The sequence below is a fragment of the Fistularia commersonii genome, chromosome 25, assembly GCF_037954325.1.
Source record: "Fistularia commersonii isolate RoL2024-O1a breed Wild chromosome 25, RoL_Fcom_v1.0, whole genome shotgun sequence".
NCBI lineage: Eukaryota > Metazoa > Chordata > Actinopteri > Syngnathiformes > Fistulariidae > Fistularia > Fistularia commersonii.
In genome coordinates this window covers 4,501,721-4,523,442 of record NC_141308.1, presented here as the reverse complement: position 1 = coordinate 4,523,442, position 21,722 = coordinate 4,501,721, and the positions used below count along the sequence as shown (strand labels likewise).

The 21,722-nt window shown below is 40.1% G+C and overlaps 1 protein-coding gene across 2 annotated transcripts in view; it reads right to left on the bottom strand.

The window, feature by feature from the left end:
* Positions 1-4,630: 4,630 nt before the first annotated feature.
* Positions 4,631-21,722, bottom strand: part of tns3 (tensin 3) — a 29,893-nt gene continuing 12,801 nt past the window's right edge. Inside the window, exons 13-27 of one of the 2 annotated variants that reach the window (XM_086171895.1) lie at positions 16,986-18,164; positions 13,856-14,007; positions 13,638-13,770; positions 13,458-13,541; positions 10,761-10,893; positions 10,019-10,575; positions 9,814-9,900; positions 9,583-9,714; positions 7,878-7,973; positions 7,494-7,571; positions 7,253-7,330; positions 6,881-7,049; positions 6,725-6,793; positions 6,441-6,470; positions 4,631-6,299 (exon numbers count right to left, since the gene is read on the bottom strand). In XM_086171895.1, the coding sequence (XP_086028021.1) occupies positions 6,155-6,299; positions 6,441-6,470; positions 6,725-6,793; positions 6,881-7,049; positions 7,253-7,330; positions 7,494-7,571; positions 7,878-7,973; positions 9,583-9,714; positions 9,814-9,900; positions 10,019-10,575; positions 10,761-10,893; positions 13,458-13,541; positions 13,638-13,770; positions 13,856-14,007; positions 16,986-18,164 (3,122 nt within the window). In that variant the 3' untranslated portion in view covers positions 4,631-6,154. The remainder of the gene's footprint in view (positions 6,300-6,440; positions 6,471-6,724; positions 6,794-6,880; positions 7,050-7,252; positions 7,331-7,493; positions 7,572-7,877; positions 7,974-9,582; positions 9,715-9,813; positions 9,901-10,018; positions 10,576-10,760; positions 10,894-13,457; positions 13,542-13,637; positions 13,771-13,855; positions 14,008-16,985; positions 18,165-21,722) is intronic. The other variant, XM_086171896.1, reaches the window with a different exon arrangement.

The following is a 21,722-nucleotide window of genomic DNA, read 5'->3' as shown; positions in this document are numbered from 1 at the left end:
TACTGATTATCATGATAAATATAGTGTAGTTGTAGATATGTATGATTTAGAAGCACCTTGGTGCAAACAGTGTGTCACTATTCCAGCTTGCAGGCACTGAAATGAACAAATCCTCTGTGGGAAATGAGAAAGAAAGAAATACGAATGAGTGAAAGTTGCAAAAAAGAAAAAAAAAATCATTAAAAAGGTATTCATCACAGATAAACTTGCTTTCCTATATTTAGGTAAAAAAATGTCCTGTGAATGTGACTATGTGATGGGGCAGACATCAGGAATGTGACCCACATTTTTGGTGGCAAGTTAATATCTGAAGCAAAAAAAAGTTAAAACCTCTCTTTCCGCTTTGTTGCATTTGAAGTTTGTTGGGTTCTAACTGATGGTGTCAGATCAAGTCGGATATATGTAATTTTACATTCTGAAGTGTGCCAAAGGGCGAAAAATACTCAAGAATGTCAAAATTATTCAACATTGAACAGATTCTCAATTTCTTTACATAGTATTTTCACAGTATGTTGTACCATTATATACTCCAGTCCCACTACTATCACATAAACAACTTAAATCTAAGACCACTTTGATAATACAATAATATTAGCAGGAATTTAGATGGAAATTTGAAGTTTAATGCAACGGCTTACCAAGTGGTAACATTATAAGGGTAGAAGATTTTGTGTGATTTCCACGAACGTGCTACACATTTCATTGTGAAGAAAGAAAACAAACACAGACCGCATAGTATTTGTTCTAAGAACCTGCTATTTCGCCGTTTCAGTTTGAGTCCCCTTGTGTTAATTTCGAAGTTCTACAAATCCAACTTCAAATAAGGACACATACCACACATATATTTGAAAATTCCCAAATAATAACACCTGTGGAGTTTTAGGTCCGATATTAATCAGTTACATGTGAGAGGGACTGCATTGAGTCAAAATAACAGAAGGACGGGCGAGATGAATAGTTCCGCTTTTGCTTTTGAAATTCTTTTTTGGAATCCCGAGTCAAATCGCTTTGCAGCCGACCCCGGACCTCTGGACCGCCTCTTGTTAACAGACGGGTCTACAGCAGAGCAGCGCTCAATGGAATGCCAAACATTTGTTTTATATGCAGAAAAAAAAAAAAGGCTGCTGATTTTCCTCGCTCTCCACCACTCAGAGCTCCTTAGAAGGGGGTCTCTCAGCCACCTGTGCATGTTCAGCATAGCATAAGCGAGCGTCGGACACACAGAGCAATGTAACGAAGGAATGTCGTCCCGCAGAGCAGCCACTCAATAAAGAGAGAGTGTGAAGAATTTGCTCTTACACACACACAGGATATTACTGTACATGTGTTGAACATAACCCGCTGTCAGAGGCCACACTGGCAAACTACTACTGTGTGTCAAAATATAATCCTGGACAAGTTTCCAGTGTTTTGAGATTATTTGGACAAATCAGTGCAGTGGTTACAGGCGGTGGACAGGTGTAGATTACAACATCAGGGCTTTTTTTTTCTTTTCATTTAAAAGTAAATGCCTTCATGATTCAGTTTATGCAAGAGCAACCTGGTCAAGAAGGCAATGTTTAAAACTAACTTTCAGTTACATACAGAGCAGCGTGGACGATGTGAAAAATAAAAATGACAAATATCATACAGTAGTGTAAACCTGGTATTATCTGGCCATTTTACCCAAACGTGGCTCCCTACTTTTGAGTGCGTGTTCTCACCCGTCAACTCAAAGTAGCAGAATCACAGTGAGTGTCTGTGTTGGCGTTTATCATGTGACCGGGGAAAAATGAAAACATCCACTGCCCGAGAAACATCGTTAATGCCTAAGTCGCCAAGGAAACACGACGATGGCGCTAAATATATCTGACCAAAGATAGTGTAACACCAAGACCGGTGATCCTTTCCAGCTTTTAAAGTATCGCTTGGGTCGAATCATGCTCGGTGTAACCGTTCAACGCTGGAAAAGCAATAAGAGCATTGCTTAGAGAAAGAAATAGAGGGTTGTCAGACAAGAAAATTGCATACGGATGAAAACGCGATTTAAAATCTGACCGTCGGTGACTAAAATTCAAAAAAAAACTTCTATGCGAGACACTTGCAGTGTCCGGCTGTGCAACTTTTCCAGTTTGCATGACCAACGGATGGTGCGTATTGCCATTACTTATTCAAGGATAACATAGATTCAACACAGGCTTTTTCTTGTCTTGTAAGAGAGGACGTTTTGTGTCTTTGTTTCGTTAATCTGACATTCAGATGAGGGGTTAGTGTGTGCAACATATCTGGTTCACTTCATATCCTTCATCCTCAAACATCCATCACCCGTTCCTTTATAATTACCCGGACTTTAGGATGACAGCGGGGGTCCGGTGTGTCTCCGTGAGCAAAGTGCACATATAGGTGGAATGAATGCCGAGGGGAGGGGATATTGAGGAACCGGCCCGTTTCAGATCATATTCAGTTCAGATAACAAGTCTGGTGGTGTAACTGTTTAAGTCCCGTGGCACTCATAGTTTTCCCCTGAAGAATTTCTCGCTAGATTCTGCTCTGAGATCAAGTGGATGCTAAGGACATGTGATCATTTTCTCCCTTTGATTCTGCTGAAGGGGCAACCATTATCTGATTATTACTTGTGGCTTGACGGTTGAACAAAATGAAAAGCAAAAGGGGCAAAGGTCACTTTTCATCTGATTCCAGGGTTGGTTAATTATTTTTTTCGGAGTGGTCTGGTTCTTCGAGCTGTCATGGTCCCCGTTTCTGGAGGCTTGGCCCCCGAGGCAGTGCAAGGCTGTAATTAGGCCTGAGCAAAGTGGAGGACGGCGAGTTGGAGGAGCTCTAAGTGTTCACTCTGACGGATTGCAGGGTGCTCGGAAGTGAGCTTAGAGTAGCGCCGCTCACTTTGGGCCAAATCCCCCTAGACAGTATCACTTCCTACGCCTGTATTTCTTCGTCTCACTCTGGGAGACGTCTTAACGTTTATGTTTGAACATTGAGTCACGTGTGATGCCTGCCATATTGGGCGATCCATTCGCTTGCATACCAAATTTAGTAACAGGATCATAATGGGAAGACAGAGTAAGTGATTATTTAAAAGCATCATTTCAAGCACACCTCATTTATATGTCTTTTAATTCAATGTGTTAATTTTGTCAGTGTTTAGTTATGGAAGCTTAAGTCCAAAGAGCAAGGATTCTTTGTCACCTTTCATGAGGAACATCATTAAACCATCACTGATTGTTCAGAAACACCGCTATTGAAAAGGAAGAGATATATGCTTTCTAAATACAACCTCTATAGAACCAAAGCAACAAAGGAATAATGCATGAAAATGGTATTGTTTGAATATCTGCGTGTATCACCTGCGCAGATGGAGATAGAGATAGAGCTTGAGATAGAGATAGAACAGGTTCAAAACATCATCTGAATTTGGCTCTTTTGAGACCAAATAGAGGAGCCCACCGCCCATGTCATGGTGTATTTAAAGGTTTCAGTTTTCGTCTGAAAAACAAACAGCGGCCTCAAATTGAGCGGCCATTCCAAAATTAATTTTCTATTTTTTGCTCTCCAACCTTTGTTCTGCCTCAGAGGAAATAGATGAGCCCTGCCCCTCTAATTAAGTGGCTGTAAAAAGCAGCAGAGCCCAGGAGTTAGGAGGAATTGCAATGAAGACTGCCAGTTTTTCACCTCCACATTACCTGCATTATAAAACAAGGCAAGCTTGTATTTTTTTTTTTTTCAAACTATGCAAGGCCAATCCTGATCTCGCATGGTCTCTTGTGCTCTTCTCGCACTTACTTTCCACGTATAGTTGATCATTTTTGGAGAGGTAAAAATGAAACTTATAATTTACATCTAATAGAGAGTTACAGTCAAACTGAATTTATTGTGTTATTATCTGTGTTAAATATTGTCTCTCCTGACATGTTCCTCAGTAGTCTAATAACGCTGCTTGGCTTCCTGGACTTTCCCCAGGATCTTTTATTTCAAGGCTACTCTGCACTAAATAACAGAGAAAGACAGATTCTGGTCTCTCCGACGTCGTCACACCTGGGCCTTCACTTCCTTCCTGCCCTCCCCGGGAATTCTTCACTTTCACCACCTGCAGAGGGACAGCACGGGGGGGAGGAGGAGGGAGGGTTTGCCTCATTAAACTTTCCCTCCCTTGACTCTGCAATTTCATTCCCTGCCAGCAACATTGAAACCTGTGGAGACTTGTGAAGACCCCCCCGGCTCGGCACCCCCTACATTTTTTTCAATTGTGATTCACTGATAAAAAAGTGGACGCATACTAATTGCAACTGCGGACTTGAAATTAGACAAAAAAAACAAACAAACATCCAAAGCCGCTGTTTCTTTTTTAAAAAATGCCTTGCCTAGTGGTTGTGAAAATGTCTCACTACCATGTAATAACTGAATGGAATTCATGTTGAAGCCACATCACACATCCAGTTACTGGTTTTGTGTTTCAAAATGTTTGTGTTTATAGGGCCCTCTGCTGGCTCCTGACTGAACTGAAGTGAAAATACATCAGTGCCTTCCATCATACTTCATGCTTAGTTTTATTCTGAAATTAGCTTTTACTTCTTCTGTTACACTAGACAAGTTGGATGAAATTCACAATTTCAAATGATCAACAAACAAATTTGCATGAATGTTTCCTTCTGTTTATTTACAGAACACATCAAACAAAGCAGGGGCAATAAACAAATAAACTGTTCACATGTAGCATGTTAACAACAGAGGTCCAGTATTGTGAGATAACTCGTATATGAGGTACATATAATAGTTAAAGACAACGATAACAACATGACAAAATATCATTGTAAAAATATTACCAGAGCTTTTATCATGGTGGCAAGTCCCTCTCTGGAAAAAGAAATTGCTGACCAACACAAAAGAAAGGACATTTATATCATTATTTTCTAAAATACAGCAACATCAAGGAATGGATCCCATAGCTTCCTAGCTTAATATTTGCCAAAGAACAAGTCCATTTTATATGTCACTGACAACTGACAATTGGAGGATGTGTAACCTGAAATTTATTGTGCAATTCTTATCGTGAGGATTGCTTTTTTTCTGATACAATTGAAATAAACTCACAAAGGAGAGGACAATATAATCCCCTGACTATAGCAGCTGGCAGCCCATCACTTTTAAAATTCCAAAAATAAACAACAACACGGTTCCTGATGCGGTTGTGGCTGTGAGCCCTCATCAAAAAGGACTAAATGAAACACAAAGTCAAATGTGTCAAATGCCACTTGTACCACTTCCTACACAACTCACTAATTTGTTTGAACCAACTCATGTCAAGAGTATTTATGTATATACTGTATATACATATATCATATGTGTCTTCGGCTTGTATTTAGGGTTTGATTTTAAATATTTTGCGATGATTTCTCTCAGATAATCATGCACCCATACACATACATTTTCATCATATGAAAACTTTAAAAGCTGTCATATGAACATATATTATAACAGAGTGAAAGTATTGAACATGTTTATATAAGCCACATACTCTACCTGCAGTATGTATGTATGTATGTATGTATGTGAAGTCGTTATGGTTTAAAAAACAAAACAAAAAAAACATTTACATTGCATAGACAAATGTGAGTGTATTAAATGAATCAAAATTATACATACTGCTGTACCGCTATTTCCGAAAGAAAATACTTCATGCTGAAGATATACAGCGTAGAACTTTACACATCTTTACTAAACTTTGTTTTGGCTTAATGTTAATGGTAAACTCTTGGACATGGAATAAACAGCAATAAAGATCAATGATTCATTACAGAAACAAAACAATATTTTCAAGAATGTTTTGGGAATTCATATATAATGTTTAAGTCATTATAGATGGACACCGGATAATAAAAAAGGATTACACACATCTTTATCAGGTGGTAGTTCTCACAAAATACTACACTGCAGCTGATTTTATTGAAAAAACGGTATAGATAGATTTACAGTTTTCTGTTCGAAAGTCTCCTTAAATGTCCCGGTGGTCAGCAAGTGGTCTTTTCCACTGTGATATCCAGGTAAAATTCATGTTATTGCCATCTTCGGTCAGTAATTTTGACCTTAGTAACTGTTCCAATCTTGGACATTTATTTCCTGTTTCCAGTCTTTCCAGGAGTCGAGCTCACTTTTGGAGATCCTACTTATTCTTGTGTGAGCCAATCATCACTTTGGATACAAAGTTGACAATGGCACTTGCTGGCTGCTCGGGGTCATGCTCTGCAAAAAGGTGGCAAATATTGCCTGTGGAAGTGCCTGTTTTTCTTGCCACGAAACCAAAAATCCTGCAGGGGAGGAGAAAAATAAAATCAAAGCAGTGTCGACATCCATGTTGTTTAATCCTGATTGAATGTCTTTGAAAAAATAAGTGAATTGATGCCAATCGCATTGCCACAATGTGAAACTTTGAGTTGTAATTTCCTTACTTTGCTGAGGGGTAGCCATCTTTTTCCCACCTAACATTGGAGAAAAAGAGAATATTATTAGATTAGCATATATGAATCAATAAGTTACATTTCTGTAATGCTAAAGGAAGTTCCACCATTACATTCATCATTAGCAGAAACATTAGAAAGTAGATATTTTTCTGCTGCCTTCGTTTTGATTCTCTGCAGACTGCGCCTTCTTAATAATATGCTGTTCTGAGAAAATCATTGACCAGGAAACCGAAACGCATTAAATAACATGTTTAGAGTACAACGGCACTCACTTTCTATCTTGAGGATCCAGTGCACAAAATATGACGGTATTGACATTGTAATGTCTCCTGAAGAAGAGCCTAAACAGACACAAAGTACAGCCAAGGTAAAACGGAGCCTTTGAAAACATGCTATGCAGTAGATTCGGTTTGTGTCACCACACTTACTTCCTCTGGTTGTCAGTGAGGGTGATTCCCTGAGATGACACCTTGAAATGGACTACTGTGGAATTTGGTAGGGGCTTGGAGCTCAGAGTGATACTTGTGGCTTTTTGCACTGCCTGGACCCCAGTCAGGGACTCCATCTCCACAGAGCCAAGGTACCACACATTGCATGCTGTATAGGTAAACATTTCAGTTACATTTAGGATCCTTTAACTTGGCAGAACAGTGACAACATGTTAATATCCCTAATAGGAGCCTGAAGAAAATTGTGCTGAGTGCATTCATTTCACTTTGCCGCAGAACAACGTCACTTATCTTTCTTGTTTTCCGTGTCGTCATTTATAGTCTTAAATGTGACATTAGATGTCAAATTACCTGCTCCCTGTTTAAGCAGCTCAGCAGCAGAGTTGGTTACTGTTTGAGAAGTGCTCTCCACGACATCTTCAAGGGGATCTGGAGACAGTAATGCAAATGAAAGGAGATTAAATGAAAATGCAGCTGTTATGGTGAAAGACATCAAACCAAGTAGAATATTAGCAAATAGGCTTGGGGATGAACATTAACAGGGAGAAGCCCCTTCATAATTTTGATGAAATACTGTGTGTGGCCTACTTACCTCTATCTGGGATGATAAGTTTACAAGGTAGGGCCAAGGGAGTAATTGAATGCTGGCAGACCAGTGCAGTTAAACTTCCTGTAAAACAGCATATAAAATCATGATAGTGTTTTTCTTCAAAAACCCAAATCTGCTCGAAACGTTTTTTAACTATTCTTCTGAACCAACAAACGCCTGGCAGATGCTTAATAAGACTGTAAAAAACAGATGAAACCACAAATTAAAATCATAAATGAAATAGCACGAAATGTACAATTGAAAGCATCAACTAGCTGCACTACACATCTGAAATCCATAGAGGGTAGCATTGTGCATGAAGTCAGATGGTATCCCAATTACGCCTGAAGTGTTCAAAGGGATGCTATGTTTTGTTGACTCACTCACCGAAATAGGGTTCATTGGGGCACCCCTTCAACCGGACTCCTTTTGGAGTGCACTCAATCAGGAAGTGGCGCACCAATTCATTGGAAAGATCACCTCCTGAAAAAAAAAAAACAGAAAGAAGCATGAGAGATAGTTAAATTGATCATAGTGGACGGTGGACCGACAACAGCACTGTATCGCAAAAAGGTTATCCTTTTCCAAAACAACAGCTTGGAGAATGTTACTCAGAGCAGCATGTGATACATAAAAACACACAAAATTAGTGCATTCGGTATCTTTGGGGATGAATGGGATTATGATTCAACAAAAGCACCGCGGAGGGGTCAGAAGGAGACTATGAGGAATGTCTTGACATAAAGAATGAAGAAGGGCCCACTCCTTTAGGTGTGTTGGGTTTCACACTTATAAGGAAGTACAATGCCCTGAGCTCCATGTAGAGAAGGAGTGTGTTATGATGTCACCACAGGTGCTGCTGGACTGCAAAAGGCATGAAAATGAACAAAGACACAGGTGTCGGGGGGGGAATGAAAAGTTTGAATGCTTTTTGAATGCTGTGCTGTGTTGATAAAAGGAAAAGGTATGTCAGAGCGGTTAGTGTTGAGAAACCTAAGAGTGGACTTTTTGATACTTGCTGTTGCTGGTTTTGTGTCCCAAGAACTTGTTTCTGAATGAGATATGATAATATGTGTTTCGTGATAACACCTGGCCGGGGATTTTTTTTCTTTGCTCTTTGTCTAGTTTGTCTCTGTCTTTTGTCGAGAGTCTTGTTTTTTTTCCCCCTGAGTAAAAAGACCCTCCCTGCTTTTCCACAATGTACACAACTAACTGCCCAGTGAGTAAATAACAAAGGGCCTGTTTGATCCCAGTCTGAATAAAACATCAATATCAAGCATCTAGAGGCTGTATTTTATGTGGGACAGGGATCTTCCCAGGAGATCTCCCTGGGATCTGAGCAGGCCTCCGGACTAGGCGTTTCTTTTGTTTAGAATTGAAACATTAGCTGTACATCTAAGACTTTTGGGCAAAAGGGGTTTCTTTTGCTTCATAATGATGACACCCGGGAGAGAAACACAGAGTGACGGGCTTTCACAAACAGAAAGAAGGGATGGATGCTCAGGTTCCAGTATGCAGGGAAGTACAGTGGAATGTAACAGTAGACGTCATTGTGTGTGATTGTAATATGTGTAATTCCCATGGGGCTGTTGCTACGGGACCTTGATAACTTCACACTAACAATAAAAGAAATTCTTCAACATTTCAGAGCATAAACTCTTTTTTTTTCTGTGAATGAGGTCTGATGATCAATATCAAATAAGCCTCTGAATGGAAAACTGTGATTCTAAAGTCAGAATATTCCCAGAAGCTGGAAAAGTCCAGCCTATCATTGTCTTGCCTCAGTTATGCTCCTGTGGCATAATCCAACTTTCCGAACGCCTGAAACGGTTGCTGCAGCTCGCTAAATTCAGGCATTGCGATATTTTTACGCAAACACACCGGTTCAGTCAGAGATCTATTTCAGCTTCACACGGTTGCTTTCTCATGTTTTTGTTTCCTCGGTTTTATTGTGTTGAAGATTACAGTAGGTCATTGTTTATTCAGTCACTCGGCAAAAAGTAGCAACATGGGTTTCTCCTGTTAAACTCCTCTGCCCAGCCTGCACTTGCCATAGAGTTAAATCTGTTACTGTGAATTAAATTTATTGTACCTTTTTTGGTCAGCTGGATTACCGAGGGTGGCGGTGTGGCAACCTTCATTGCCAGCCCATAGGCTCCTCTGAAGGAATGACTGTCCCGAACAATGAAGCAGCCGGGCTCTTTATCCTTTAAAACTGAAATGGCTGGATGAAAGAAACACCTGGGATGAAATTTCTAAGTAGAATTTGGTGGGCAGTTGTTTGATGATCTGTGTTACTGAATGAAAATAAGAAACTCTCTACCTTGGTCCCTTGAGATATCTGGTTTGTACCAGAACTTAGATGTGTCTTGCACAAATTTCACTGTCACTTGCTTGTTGGCCAGTACATCTGGAGAATTAGATCAAACAACAACATCAGATGTGATTCATGTATGATGATCAAGCCATGGTATTTAACAAGATAACTTTTTTTTTTTTTTTTTTTAAATCAATGGGTGGTCACTCACCTGGTAAGGGTGACGCTGGTCCTGCTGTCTGAGCTGAGAGGTCAGGCAAGACATTGGGGAAGGGGATACACAGAGAGCTTCCACTGTGGGGACTTGAGAACCCACTTAGGGCTGGAGAGGCTGTTCCTAGCGAATGCTCCCCATCTGATGCCCTCTTCTTCTCAGGCAAATGTGGAGGCTGGATCTGGGGTGGCTGATTCTGCTTACTGTCCATGGAGTTGAGAAGATCCAAATCGTTTTTGTTTTCATTTCCTTTCATAGAGGCTGTGGAGGTCGGACAGTCCAGACCGTAACTGAGAATCAAGTCGTCCTGCTCATCAAAGCTATGGGCAGGACTGCGGCTGAGAGTATAGTGAAGCATACGGCTCTGTTGGCTGCTACGTGGGGAGCTGTGGGCATTTGGTGCCGGGTGGATATGGGGGTGGTGTAAAGAAGAGTGTTGACCATAGTCCTGTGAACCAGAGTGCACTGTTGCTTGTCTGACTGAGGGGTAGCTGTTCAAGGAGGAGAGATGGCTCAGGACGGGATTCTCTGGCCAAGACTGGTTTACTGATGAGCTTGAGAAAGAATAAAAAAAACAAAAACAAAACAGCATTAGTACATTTGATATTTAGACAAGCAGGCTGATAATATCAACCTTTATTAAAATCAACAGCTAGGTTCATCATCTAACGTATTTCCCTCTCGTGGTATGAAATTTGATGAATGTAGCTTTAAGCCTGAAGATGGGACAGTTTTCTACCTGTCTGTTCCCTGACATGCCCCAACAATGGAAGCAGAGTGAGTGGCACTTAGTGTCCTGTGATAGTTGATGTTGGAGTCCGGCAAACTGTCAACTCCAACATGACATATCATCTCTGGGTAACCATGGTGATCTATGCAAACAAGGAAACAAAAACAAGAGATGTAATTATTATTTTTCCGGGCATAATTGGTTATAGTACAGCATTTTTGTGACATGTGAAAATAAGTGCTTTATGACAAGAGTCTGACAGCTTAGTCCACTTGATTTCATAAGCCTATGTTTGCCATTCCATAGACAAAATATATCGGTGTCGGTGTGTGCACCAATGTCTATTAATATGGAACACTTATCATTGAATATTTAACATGCTCAAGAAAAGGCTACGAAGTCATGTGTAATCATCAAAATATAAAGTCACACTCTAAATTTCTGCTTTTTAATTAATGTTTTGGTACATTACATACATTTCATGAATATCAAATGTATCTTTACCTTATATGGAAGGACATTTGTTAATATATTGATTGATTGTACACCCAAATATCAGTATCAACTCCACGATACTTGTCTATTGGGCTTTGATATATTTTCCTGTCACAACCGATCAATCCTACAGTTTAAATTAAATCAAAACTCTCGGCTTCTCCCTTAACCAAGCCATCAATCTTTATAAATTAAATAGCTAATAACATTAGCCTCAAAACATATTTGATTAGTTGGAGAAATAAAAAACCTGTCTCTGACATAATTTTCAAAACAATAATGGGCTTGTTCTAATCAGCATCAAATGTCAGTTAGTAGTAGGCCAGATCTAAGACATCATGGTTTGTCTTGAGTATTATAAACCAATTTTCTGAAAATTGTTTTCATAGAGAAACACTTGTGCACAGCTGAGAAACATTTCTGGTTCCGTCTTGTCCCTGTTTCACCTAGGGTACTCAGAGACACTCTCATGGGGGAAGAAAAGTTTGTTTTATTCGCATTGCTTCCTGACCTGCAGTAACCATGGAGATGAGTCTGAACTGAATGTAGTGATTCTGGCCTGGTTGCCTGGTTTAAAGAGGCACAGCAGGGGCACGGATCTGTTCCCAGCCCTTGTAAGCATGGGACAAACTGTAGACCATGGGTTCTCAAGCATTTCATGCCTGGACCCCTAAAATAAAGGCAACAGTGATTCATTACCCACCCCCATCCCCAGAAGTGGTTTAAGCATACAAATGTAACGTGCTTGCATAAATTCACAAAGCCATCCAAACTGAAAGTTACTTGCTTTTTATTTTATCTTTTTTTTTTTAATTCAGTGTGTTTGAGGGTATTCCCTTTGTATTTTGAGGTGATTTCACAATGAGTTCTAAGGCAGCGGGCAGCAACCCACAGCTCGGGAGCTGCTTGTGGCTCTTTGATCCCTCTGATGCGGCTCTCCGGGTCTTTTGAAAATGATTAACGTGTATTTAATCGATATGTATTTTATTTTAGTTAATTGATTTTTAAAATGTAATTTCAAATTTGAAGATTATGGCGACCTTGTAATATCTAAATGAAATGTGTTAAAATATTTTTGTTGCTTAATAAGTGACTGCAGATGCCAGAAAACGGATGACAGTACACAGAGAGAAGATGGAATTTCTGGGTTCTGGGTTATTTCTGGGCTTGCTGCCTGTGGATAATTTAAATTCGGTACATTGTACATGGAGTATTTTTCTTAGAAGTAACTGTCAACCCAGCGTCTTATTTTCTTAGTTCAAAATATTTTGTTGCATGCAGAAATTTAATTTTGTTTTCTCTGCAGATGTTCATTGATTTAAAAAAATATCTTTTTTCTACATTCCATAAAGGCAAAAAAAAGTAAATCTATATGACGTGTTAATTTATTTTACATTTCAAAAGGGTTGTGTGGCTCCCGCTGTTTTCTTTACTGTGGGGAAATTGATCCAAATGGCTCTTTGAGTGGTAAAGGTTGCCGACTCCCGATCTAAGATAATGTCGCAAATTGCATCATAATAGTTAAAAGGGTTATTTCTATTCATTAATATATCTTACTCGTCATGCCGCACCACCAAAACAAAACAAACTTTGTCTTGCCATCCCCTAGGGATGTTCATCACGATATAATCTCTCTCTGACTGCATATAGATGCACCATTCTGTGCTTCATCAGTGAACCTAAGTAACATTGACAACACTGTGTCAAAACAAAACATAACAGAATATGTAAAAAGCAGAAAACTATGAATTGCTTTATGTTGACTTGATTGTGAAATCAATGAGAATTTCAGAATTGCAACAAAGCAATCAAATATTAGTTTCACTGTGTTCTAAATGCATGAGTCCTATCTTATAGAACAGTCTTGTACACTGGCTGCATTACAGTACTGAAAATGGTACCAAAAAATAAACACATAAAACCAATAATATGCAATGACAATGCTGTTTGGTCAAGAAAAGGGTTTCTTTAAGCCACATAAAGGGCAGACTGGTCGGAAATCTCCCTCCTTTTGATTTATTGAGACAATCTTTGTTTTCAGTCGCTATCTCAAAACCTCACAAACGTTCCACAAACAACATGAAGACCTTACGAATGTGATAGCGGATTCCAGTGTGTGTTGGACTATATGAAAAACAAATACACAGTTAATTCCCCCTCCTTTGAGTACTGTTTGTTAAGGAGAAATTCCGCTAAGAAATGTGAGCCTACCGAGTTCTGTCCTGCAGACCCCGTAGGATTGCATTGTGGGAGATGGAGTTTGCCTCAGATGAGACAATTCTGAGAGATTTTTCACTAAAGGACAGAAAGGACAAGAGCAATATTTTTATAACACAGAGATGACCTTTCATAAATGCATGCATACTGCAATAGTAAAACACTTGTACTAACCATAAGGTGTAGGTGGGGATATAGGGAAAGCGGGCGTGGGTGGAGTCACATCACTCCCAGCCTCAACCCCACTGTCTATGTCTGGACCCTGTGCTCTGTAGTCAGTGCTGTCACTTCTGTATAGCACTGAATGCTGATGCGACCAGAAACATAAACATTGAATGCAAACCAGATGAAATAAGGCAAAATACTGCATACCCTACACACACTGAATTTACCTGAGATTGTGGTACACAAGGGGAGTACATCCTCTTTCCATTATATCCCTCTCCTCCTCCCCACCTCGAACTGCATACACTTGGGAGTTCTGTGACATCATCTCCTTGATGACTCCGGGTGATGTCCCCACGTCTTTCACTGGACTGGACAGCTGAATACACACAGGTAGAAAGAAGCAAACAAGAAATAAAACGTTAACAGATTCCCAACCAGTAATTGTCTCAGGAGAGCAAAGTACAGAAAAAAACAATGTTGCAAGTAATAATAAGCACTTTTCCTTTTGTTACCTTTTAGAACAAATGAACAATATTTCAAATTCTTTATCTTGTTTTATGTACTGCTGAAATGTTATTGACCCTGAGAAAATAACCCAATGCCTGTTGATTACTGTCTAAAGCAAGCAGGGGAGCAACTGTTGACATGGCTCACTGTAACAAAAAAAAGGTTAGGGTTTGATTATGTCCTAGTTAAATCATTCCATAAAGGAAGTTGGGGACAGTGCTGAGCCTGAATGGTCTCAGCCTAGAGGTTATGCTTTCAGACGACAGCTGTGGAATGTCAAGATTGTAGCTGTGGAACTCAAGGGTTATGAGTGTGTGTGCGTGAGTGTGTGTGTGTGTGTGTGTGGGGGGGGGGGGGTGACTACCCAGAGGAGTGCTGCCACTCAGCACCAATATGAGCCCTCCCAGCGAGGTCTGGCCTCTCAACCCTGAAGAATGCTAATGATGCAGAAGTGCTAATGCTGGAGACCATTACTCATTGTTTAGGGTGAGTATGGGTGACACGGAGTGCGTCCTGTATGCCTGGTCATGTTTTAACAAATACATGCAATACAGTGGCTTTATTCCTTTCATTCTATTCAGTCATCACTAGTGGTCTAAAGTTACAGGAAACAATCACTGGTACAAGCAGGGAAAGATCTGAATGGTTGGCTTGCAACCACAAGATGAACAAGTTGCAGGCAATTAAGCAATAGGCTACTGCTGTCTTTTCAAAGGGGTCTTGTAAATCACACGCTAAGGCGATTCTACTCTTTTCTTGTTGAGCAATCATAAATTTTGCTTGTTGTGCGGGCATTTTCTGTCTAATAAAGTACAAGTATTTATGTTCTTTCCTTACATGGTCATCTAAATGTTTGCTTTATTCTTACTTAGCCGCTCTTGGGCTTATATTTTGTAGCACTGGAGGACAACCCAAATAGTTCATTAAATCAAGACAGACATTAGTTTGACAAGACAAAGTGAATTTTAGCAAATTGTTCCCTATGGAATCCAAATTCATACTTTTAACATTTATTTCTTAGCTTGATCTTTATCTGTGCAGGATTTTGATGAAGTGCATTGTGACTACGTCTGTTCTGCACTTAATAATAATTGATAATGATTCATATCCTCTCCAGACTCATCTACCAATTCACTAAAACAACTATTCTTATCTGATGTGCATTTGTATTGTCTATTGTTTCACAGAAATGTGCTGTTTCTGGTAAGGACTATGGTATCATAATACAGTAAATAACAACAAGAATAATAATCACGACTAATTACAACATAACGTATTTTCTTTACCCTCACCTTCTTCATCACAGAGCTGCACAACTAAATTTATCAACATGCGGTGAACACATATACAAATTCATCAGATTTCGGTTGCTTTGCACATGATATAAACACAAAAAGGAGATAATTCATTGGGCTTGTTTCAACCGTCTTGAGTCTTTTAAAATTAAAACGCACATTAAGAGTGAACAATCCTGCAGATCTTCCAACAGGTTACTTTCAAATTAGCAATACCTAGCAATACCACAGCCTCGAGCATTTGTTTCTTGGAATGAGACTCCTGTCTTACTGATATGCACAGACAGGTATGGCTTTGGAATCAAATGGAAAAATCTTTGCCTCTGGGCTCTTGTGTTCTTCCTTTGGAAATTCCTCAGGCCTCCCCATTTTGTGCCCCCCTGCAACCACATACATGCTGGAGTGTGATCCATTTACCGCCAGACGGATTTCTGCATTTTTACCGCCTCACTGGTTTTCAGCTAATAACACCAGTGATGTAAACTGCACATTGACTACTTTACAGAAAAGAATAGTGAAGAACATAGTCCAGTAGTATGCTGCAAATATTGTAAAAGAGAGATTTTTGTTTATCTTTGTCACTACATGAGAAATAAATATTTTTTTCAACAGACTTATTATATTTATGTAAAAGACTTATTCAAGCTGCAACTTCTTTAAGGTATATATATATGTTATGAATATAGCAAACATATCTTACTAAAGCACATGCTATAAATACACCACTGCAAGATTGGTTAATATGGGTGTGTTAGATGGATCTGAAAAATTACTCAGGGTGATACCAGACAAATGAGTAATTTTGCTAACACCTTTGTACAACAAAGACAGCAGCAGTAATAGGAGCAATCTGAAGCATTTAACTAAACTGCCATTTCCAAATTACAACATGAGCAGGAAGAAGAGTAATTCTGTGCTCAAAACACAAAAGGCAACAGGGAGGGGAGCATTCATAAGCGATGATTAATATCAAAGATATCAGGTTGTTTTTTTATGTGATGCTCCGTACATTTGCAAAAAAACGTGTCTTTCAAAAAGTGTGACAGGAAACAATTTTACAGACTTTGATTTTGTTAATGTTTATATCCCTTGGCAATCTCTATATTATAGTGCATGCTTATAAAGTCTAGAGTCAGAGACACAATGTTCAGGAAGGTTGATGACAGCTGCTCTCCTCTTCATGTGCCGTACTGATTCCCCATCAGATAGCAATAGAAACAAGTTTGGACAGCTCACCTTCCTCTGTCACATACTGAAAACATCTGAAAACCTGGCAAGAACCCTGCTATTTCTGCCACTGAAACACGCCAGGTTGAAGAAAGGGCATGCTTTAGTTTGCATAGTTTGCATTGACAGGGTAGACATGTTAATTCTGCTGGTTATAAACAGTTATAAATAATATGATTATATCGCTTACATCGTTGAGATATTTCTTTGATAATTAAAAACAACTTCTTACATATCACAACTGTCGGATACTTCTATTTACCGCCAAACTTCCTGACCACACCATATCATTCTCCACCACTACCACCACACCAGGCTATCTTACCTGTTTGCTGTGTATTTTTCAGAGTTGTTGTATTATTATCATTTAATCTGACATTGATGCCATTTGAGCATTTGGCTAATGAGTTGCTCCCGTGTGTTTCACCATTCCTCTTTATGGAGCTGGTGTGACTTGATATCGGAATGAAAGTAGGATCCAGATCCATGATGAGCTGGTTTAGCTGGTCGATGGAGTTGTCAATGTCCATTGTTAGAGATTTGAACTCCTCATCCCGCTTGTTGTTGATGTTGTTCAACATTGCTTTTTCTTTGTGAGGAGCTGTGTTTTTCAGCTCAGTCATATTGGTTTCCCTCGTTGGGCCGTGCTCGATGGAAAGACCCACTTTGGCCGAGCTACTCTCTTGCTTGTCCCTTGGGTGCCTGTCTGTATCATTCCCATCATCTGGCACATAGATAAACTGTTGAGCAGCCACCATCTGCTGCTGGCGGACCCAAGACTGTGTGGAATAGCTTCCCTGTCTGTAGACAGTTTGCTTTGGATTTGAAGAACTGCTGGGATTACATAGAGCCACAGAGTTGCTCCTGGAGCCAAGGCGGCCCCTCCGAGCCTCTGCATACAGTCTCTCAAACTCCTCCATTGAGGGAGCTCCGGTGTGAGGGAGATGAGGATGGCTTTGCTGCTCCTCTCCACTTGGACTTCCAAAACCGTCTGACAGGAGGGAGTTCTGGCTACTTTTGTGGCAGGAGGACGATAGAGTTCCCAAGCTATCCACACTGTGCAGATCGTGACCTGTGATGACCTCATCATCCAAGATGTCAGTTTCCCTCTCCTGGGCACAGGAATCTCCATTGATGTGCACTTGAGCTGGGATAGTCTGCTGGATGCCCACTGGCCCTTGATCATCCATCTCCTCAAGTGAGGGATCCTCAACTCCAAATCTGCTCAAAAGACGCTTCAGCTGGACTTTCTCCAGCTGGCTGGGACCCTGGTTAGACTTGACCGTGGCAGTGGTGGTGGTGGTGGTGGTCAGAGTGGGCTTGTCTGCCCACAGAGAAGTACTCGACAGGCCTGAATCACTACTGACAGAGAGGGCGTGATCACTGTGGTCAGGACTGGAGGTAGCAGAGGTGGTGCGGGCTCCTCGGCCCAATGTGGCCTCTCCTCTGTTGTGATTCCTCTTGTTAGCTGCTTTGTCCTGGTTTAGCCCTTGAGTGCGTGTTGCTGTAAAATAGAAGAGATGCAGCGCTTCATACAGTCAGCTGGTATGGGCACACATACACACAGATATGAAAACACTAGGAACACACATCAAAAACACACAGTACAGAACCGCAGACAAAAGGAGACGTTGTTAACATGCACAGTCATGTCGTGGCAACAGCTTCATCATTATGAATCCGTTACTAACAAAGCTTGACAATCACACTTCACCTGACAAGGACAACGTTGCAGACACCAGCAATCCACAGAAAGGTATGTAATAAGTGATTGGACAAATATGTCCATAGACAATATATTCAGACACTTCCCCCCATTATATATGCCAATAAAATACTGCGTATAAACCAGCAAGATAGATATTAACATCCACATGTTTACTATTTGTCTTTTCAAAAGAGAAATATTTGAATACTCTTGCAACAGTTACTTCTCTCTTATTATACCACCACTATACCAACCGATTTCAAAAACATGTAATGTGCAGACAATATAGAAGCAGTTCCTATGTGCAGCGGGTATAGATGTTGAGTCTTCTATTTGCTGGAACTAAAGTTATATAGCTGAGGATGTTCAGTTTGACCCAGGCATTCCTCGCCCTGCTGTGATTAAGCCACCCTACTCCTTCACGCCTGCCCCTTGACCCCCAGCATGTGTCCAAACAAACTCCTTAATCCTCAGAAGTAAAAGAAAAATCACAGGGGTCAGTCATTTTGCAAGACTGAGACGAATCCTTAATGGCCCGGATTACAATAAAAATCAAGTTCAGCCTTGCTAGGCTCATGTAAAATGATGGAAAAGTTCCAAGTCTATCTGAATTGCTTTACCAAGTCAGAGGAAAAGGCTGCCTTACCATCAATCTCTTCCTATCTCAGCAAAAGAAGCTACAATATTACTCCCATGCTTCTCCATTAACCTACTGCTCTGAGCACTTTTCTTTCAGTCAAACCATGACCAGAGTATCTAAATACCAGACATGCATGACAAAAGCACCCCTGCCTCTCCCCCAAAACTTCTGTGCGCATGACTTACCCCCCACCTACACAAACACACTGGTAGGGCTTCCATCCGGCCTTGAGAAGTCTTGACTTAGGACTCCACACGGATCAATCCCACCAAGGACTTCCCTACAAATTCCCTCTGTAGCATTCCTCTGGGCAAGGTGCAAGCAGATTTTAGGACAGATGTTTCCCATCCCTTCCCGATGTACTGAACATCTTTCTTTTTCTCTCTTCCCCCTGACACCAACCTGCTTGTTTTTTTTTTTTTTTTTTTACCACCATCTGTCACATGTAAAAAAAAATCTCTTACCTTAGCTGCTACTCTCAGGTGATCACACAAAACAACCCTAGTCCAAAGCAAAACAAAAGTTGAAGAGAGGAGTAGGTCACGGAGACACATGAGAGCGTACATCGCAGCAGATAATGGTCAGGGTCACATCAAGTGAGTTTGTATGAGTTGGCCCTGCTTTCTTTCTCTTCTGAGAAGGTGAGAGTGTTTGCACTCCACACAAGGGGGGACCTTGAGAATTCCAAATAAGGACAGAGGAATGTAAACAAGTGGGGCGGAGCTTCGGCATGAGGGCGGACTCAAGAAAAGCGGTCACCCACCCTCTTGCCCTGCATACTACCACAATGGGAGGAAGAAAGGAGAAAAAAGAAAAGGAAATAAAGAAAGCGAAAAGGCAGCCTAGAGGATCAAAGAATGAAAACAACATTCCGGCAGCTCCAGAAATTTTCTGCAATGTGAAAAGAGGTTTTTTTCGTAATTAAAACCAATCCTTGGCTTCTACGAAGAGCAATTTTTACAACAATCGGGAGCCAAGTTGTTTTCTTCTCACTCTTGTGTGTAATCAAATTATATGTGCAATCATCGTGTGCGATATTGGCAAGAAACAGATGTGACAAAAACACAATTATGGGGTTCCACGATCATTAAAAACTGTTTTACCTAGCATAATTGTACGTGAAGAAACCCATAAGAGACAAGTGTGCTCTTAGCGATTACCATTTATTTCTAGCATTCATCATGTCGCTGTTGTGGTATGGCCAATCCCTAAATAATCTACCAATTATGGGCCAGAGCAAATAGAAATGCGCATCTTTCCCAGCTGCTCTTGCATCACACCAGGAGTTCTGGTTGTGCATTACTATGAAATTACCGAGCCTCTTCCTGTCCTTACTACCTTTAATCTAACTTCCTGAATGTCAAAAGCGTGAGATAAAAATAAGATGACATTCATCTTTTTTATGTAGCTCCAAATGTCTGCATGTGACTTGAACAGTGACTCAATAGGCAAAAAAATGTCTTTGAAATCTTATTGTCACCTGCTAGATTCTATGTTAAAGAATAAACCACTGAGTCTCATGTTTCATCAAAGACCGATAAATAAAGAGCTCAGAAAATAACAAATTCAAACATTGCAATATATAACATATTTTCAATCAAATCTTTTGAAATAAATATGTGACATGCTTTGATAAAGTACTATATTTTGGAACATGATAAATTCAATTATATGATAACAGACACATTCTCTAACTTGAATGAGCTGTACATAGATCTTTTGCTAGATATAACCATGAAAAAGAGTGTTTTAAGATACTACAGCAAATGACAATTCGGTAAGTCTTACTTAATTGCTGAAATCCCTTTCTGGTTATTGTTTTTTTGCTGAACTAAATAAAGATGGAGCTTGACAGTTTGGTCAAGTCAAACACCTTTTCTCAACAGATAGTCCTTTTAAAATCCAGTTATTAATTTTCATATGGAGAAAAACACACAGTCTTTGAGGTTGAAGAAAAGTCACGGGAGTAAACAAGGTTTTCTTTTCACAACTTTAACACTACATTGGCAAAGTTCTTTTTCCCAGAATTCCTCCTCCGGGCCTGTTTCTGAGTGACAGCCTCTCAGAGGGATTCTTGCTCTGCAAGAAGGCCGGTGGTAAGTAGATGTAGAATTCCAACAAAGCTCAGATTCCTCCCTCTCACATATAATGTTTACACGAGAAAAAAAGACTGTAAATATCCCACATGAACGCCTTAGAAACAAGGGGAGCGAAAAAAATTGCTCCTTTGTTCATGCCTTTGCTTTGATAAATTCTTTATTTGAGAGCCTGCTATTTCATGGGTATATTACGTTGGGATAATCTAAATAAAAAATCATTTTAAAAAAGCGGCTCATTTTCATTAAGCTTAAATTTAACTTATAAACACAAAACAATGAATCATGGGAATGGGTGGATCAAAATTTTAATGGTACCACCAAGTTGATCTATTCTGGGAGCTTGTTTGAATTCCGTGGTCGGGTAGAGAGTAACAACCACAGCTAGAACAGCACGCCCTCACAGGGTGGCTCTCAGTTTGTGTGTGTGTGTGTGTGTGCCTGTCTGTGATGGTTCAAGCATGCCTATTTATTTGATGAAAAAAACAAAAAAAAATTCCTTGAGAACTGGCTGTTCTATCACTTACCCAGCGCTCACATACAACACTCCCCACAGAAACATGAAAATTTCTTATACTCATTGTACTCCATTCTTATGCAATGTAGATTGAAAACTCT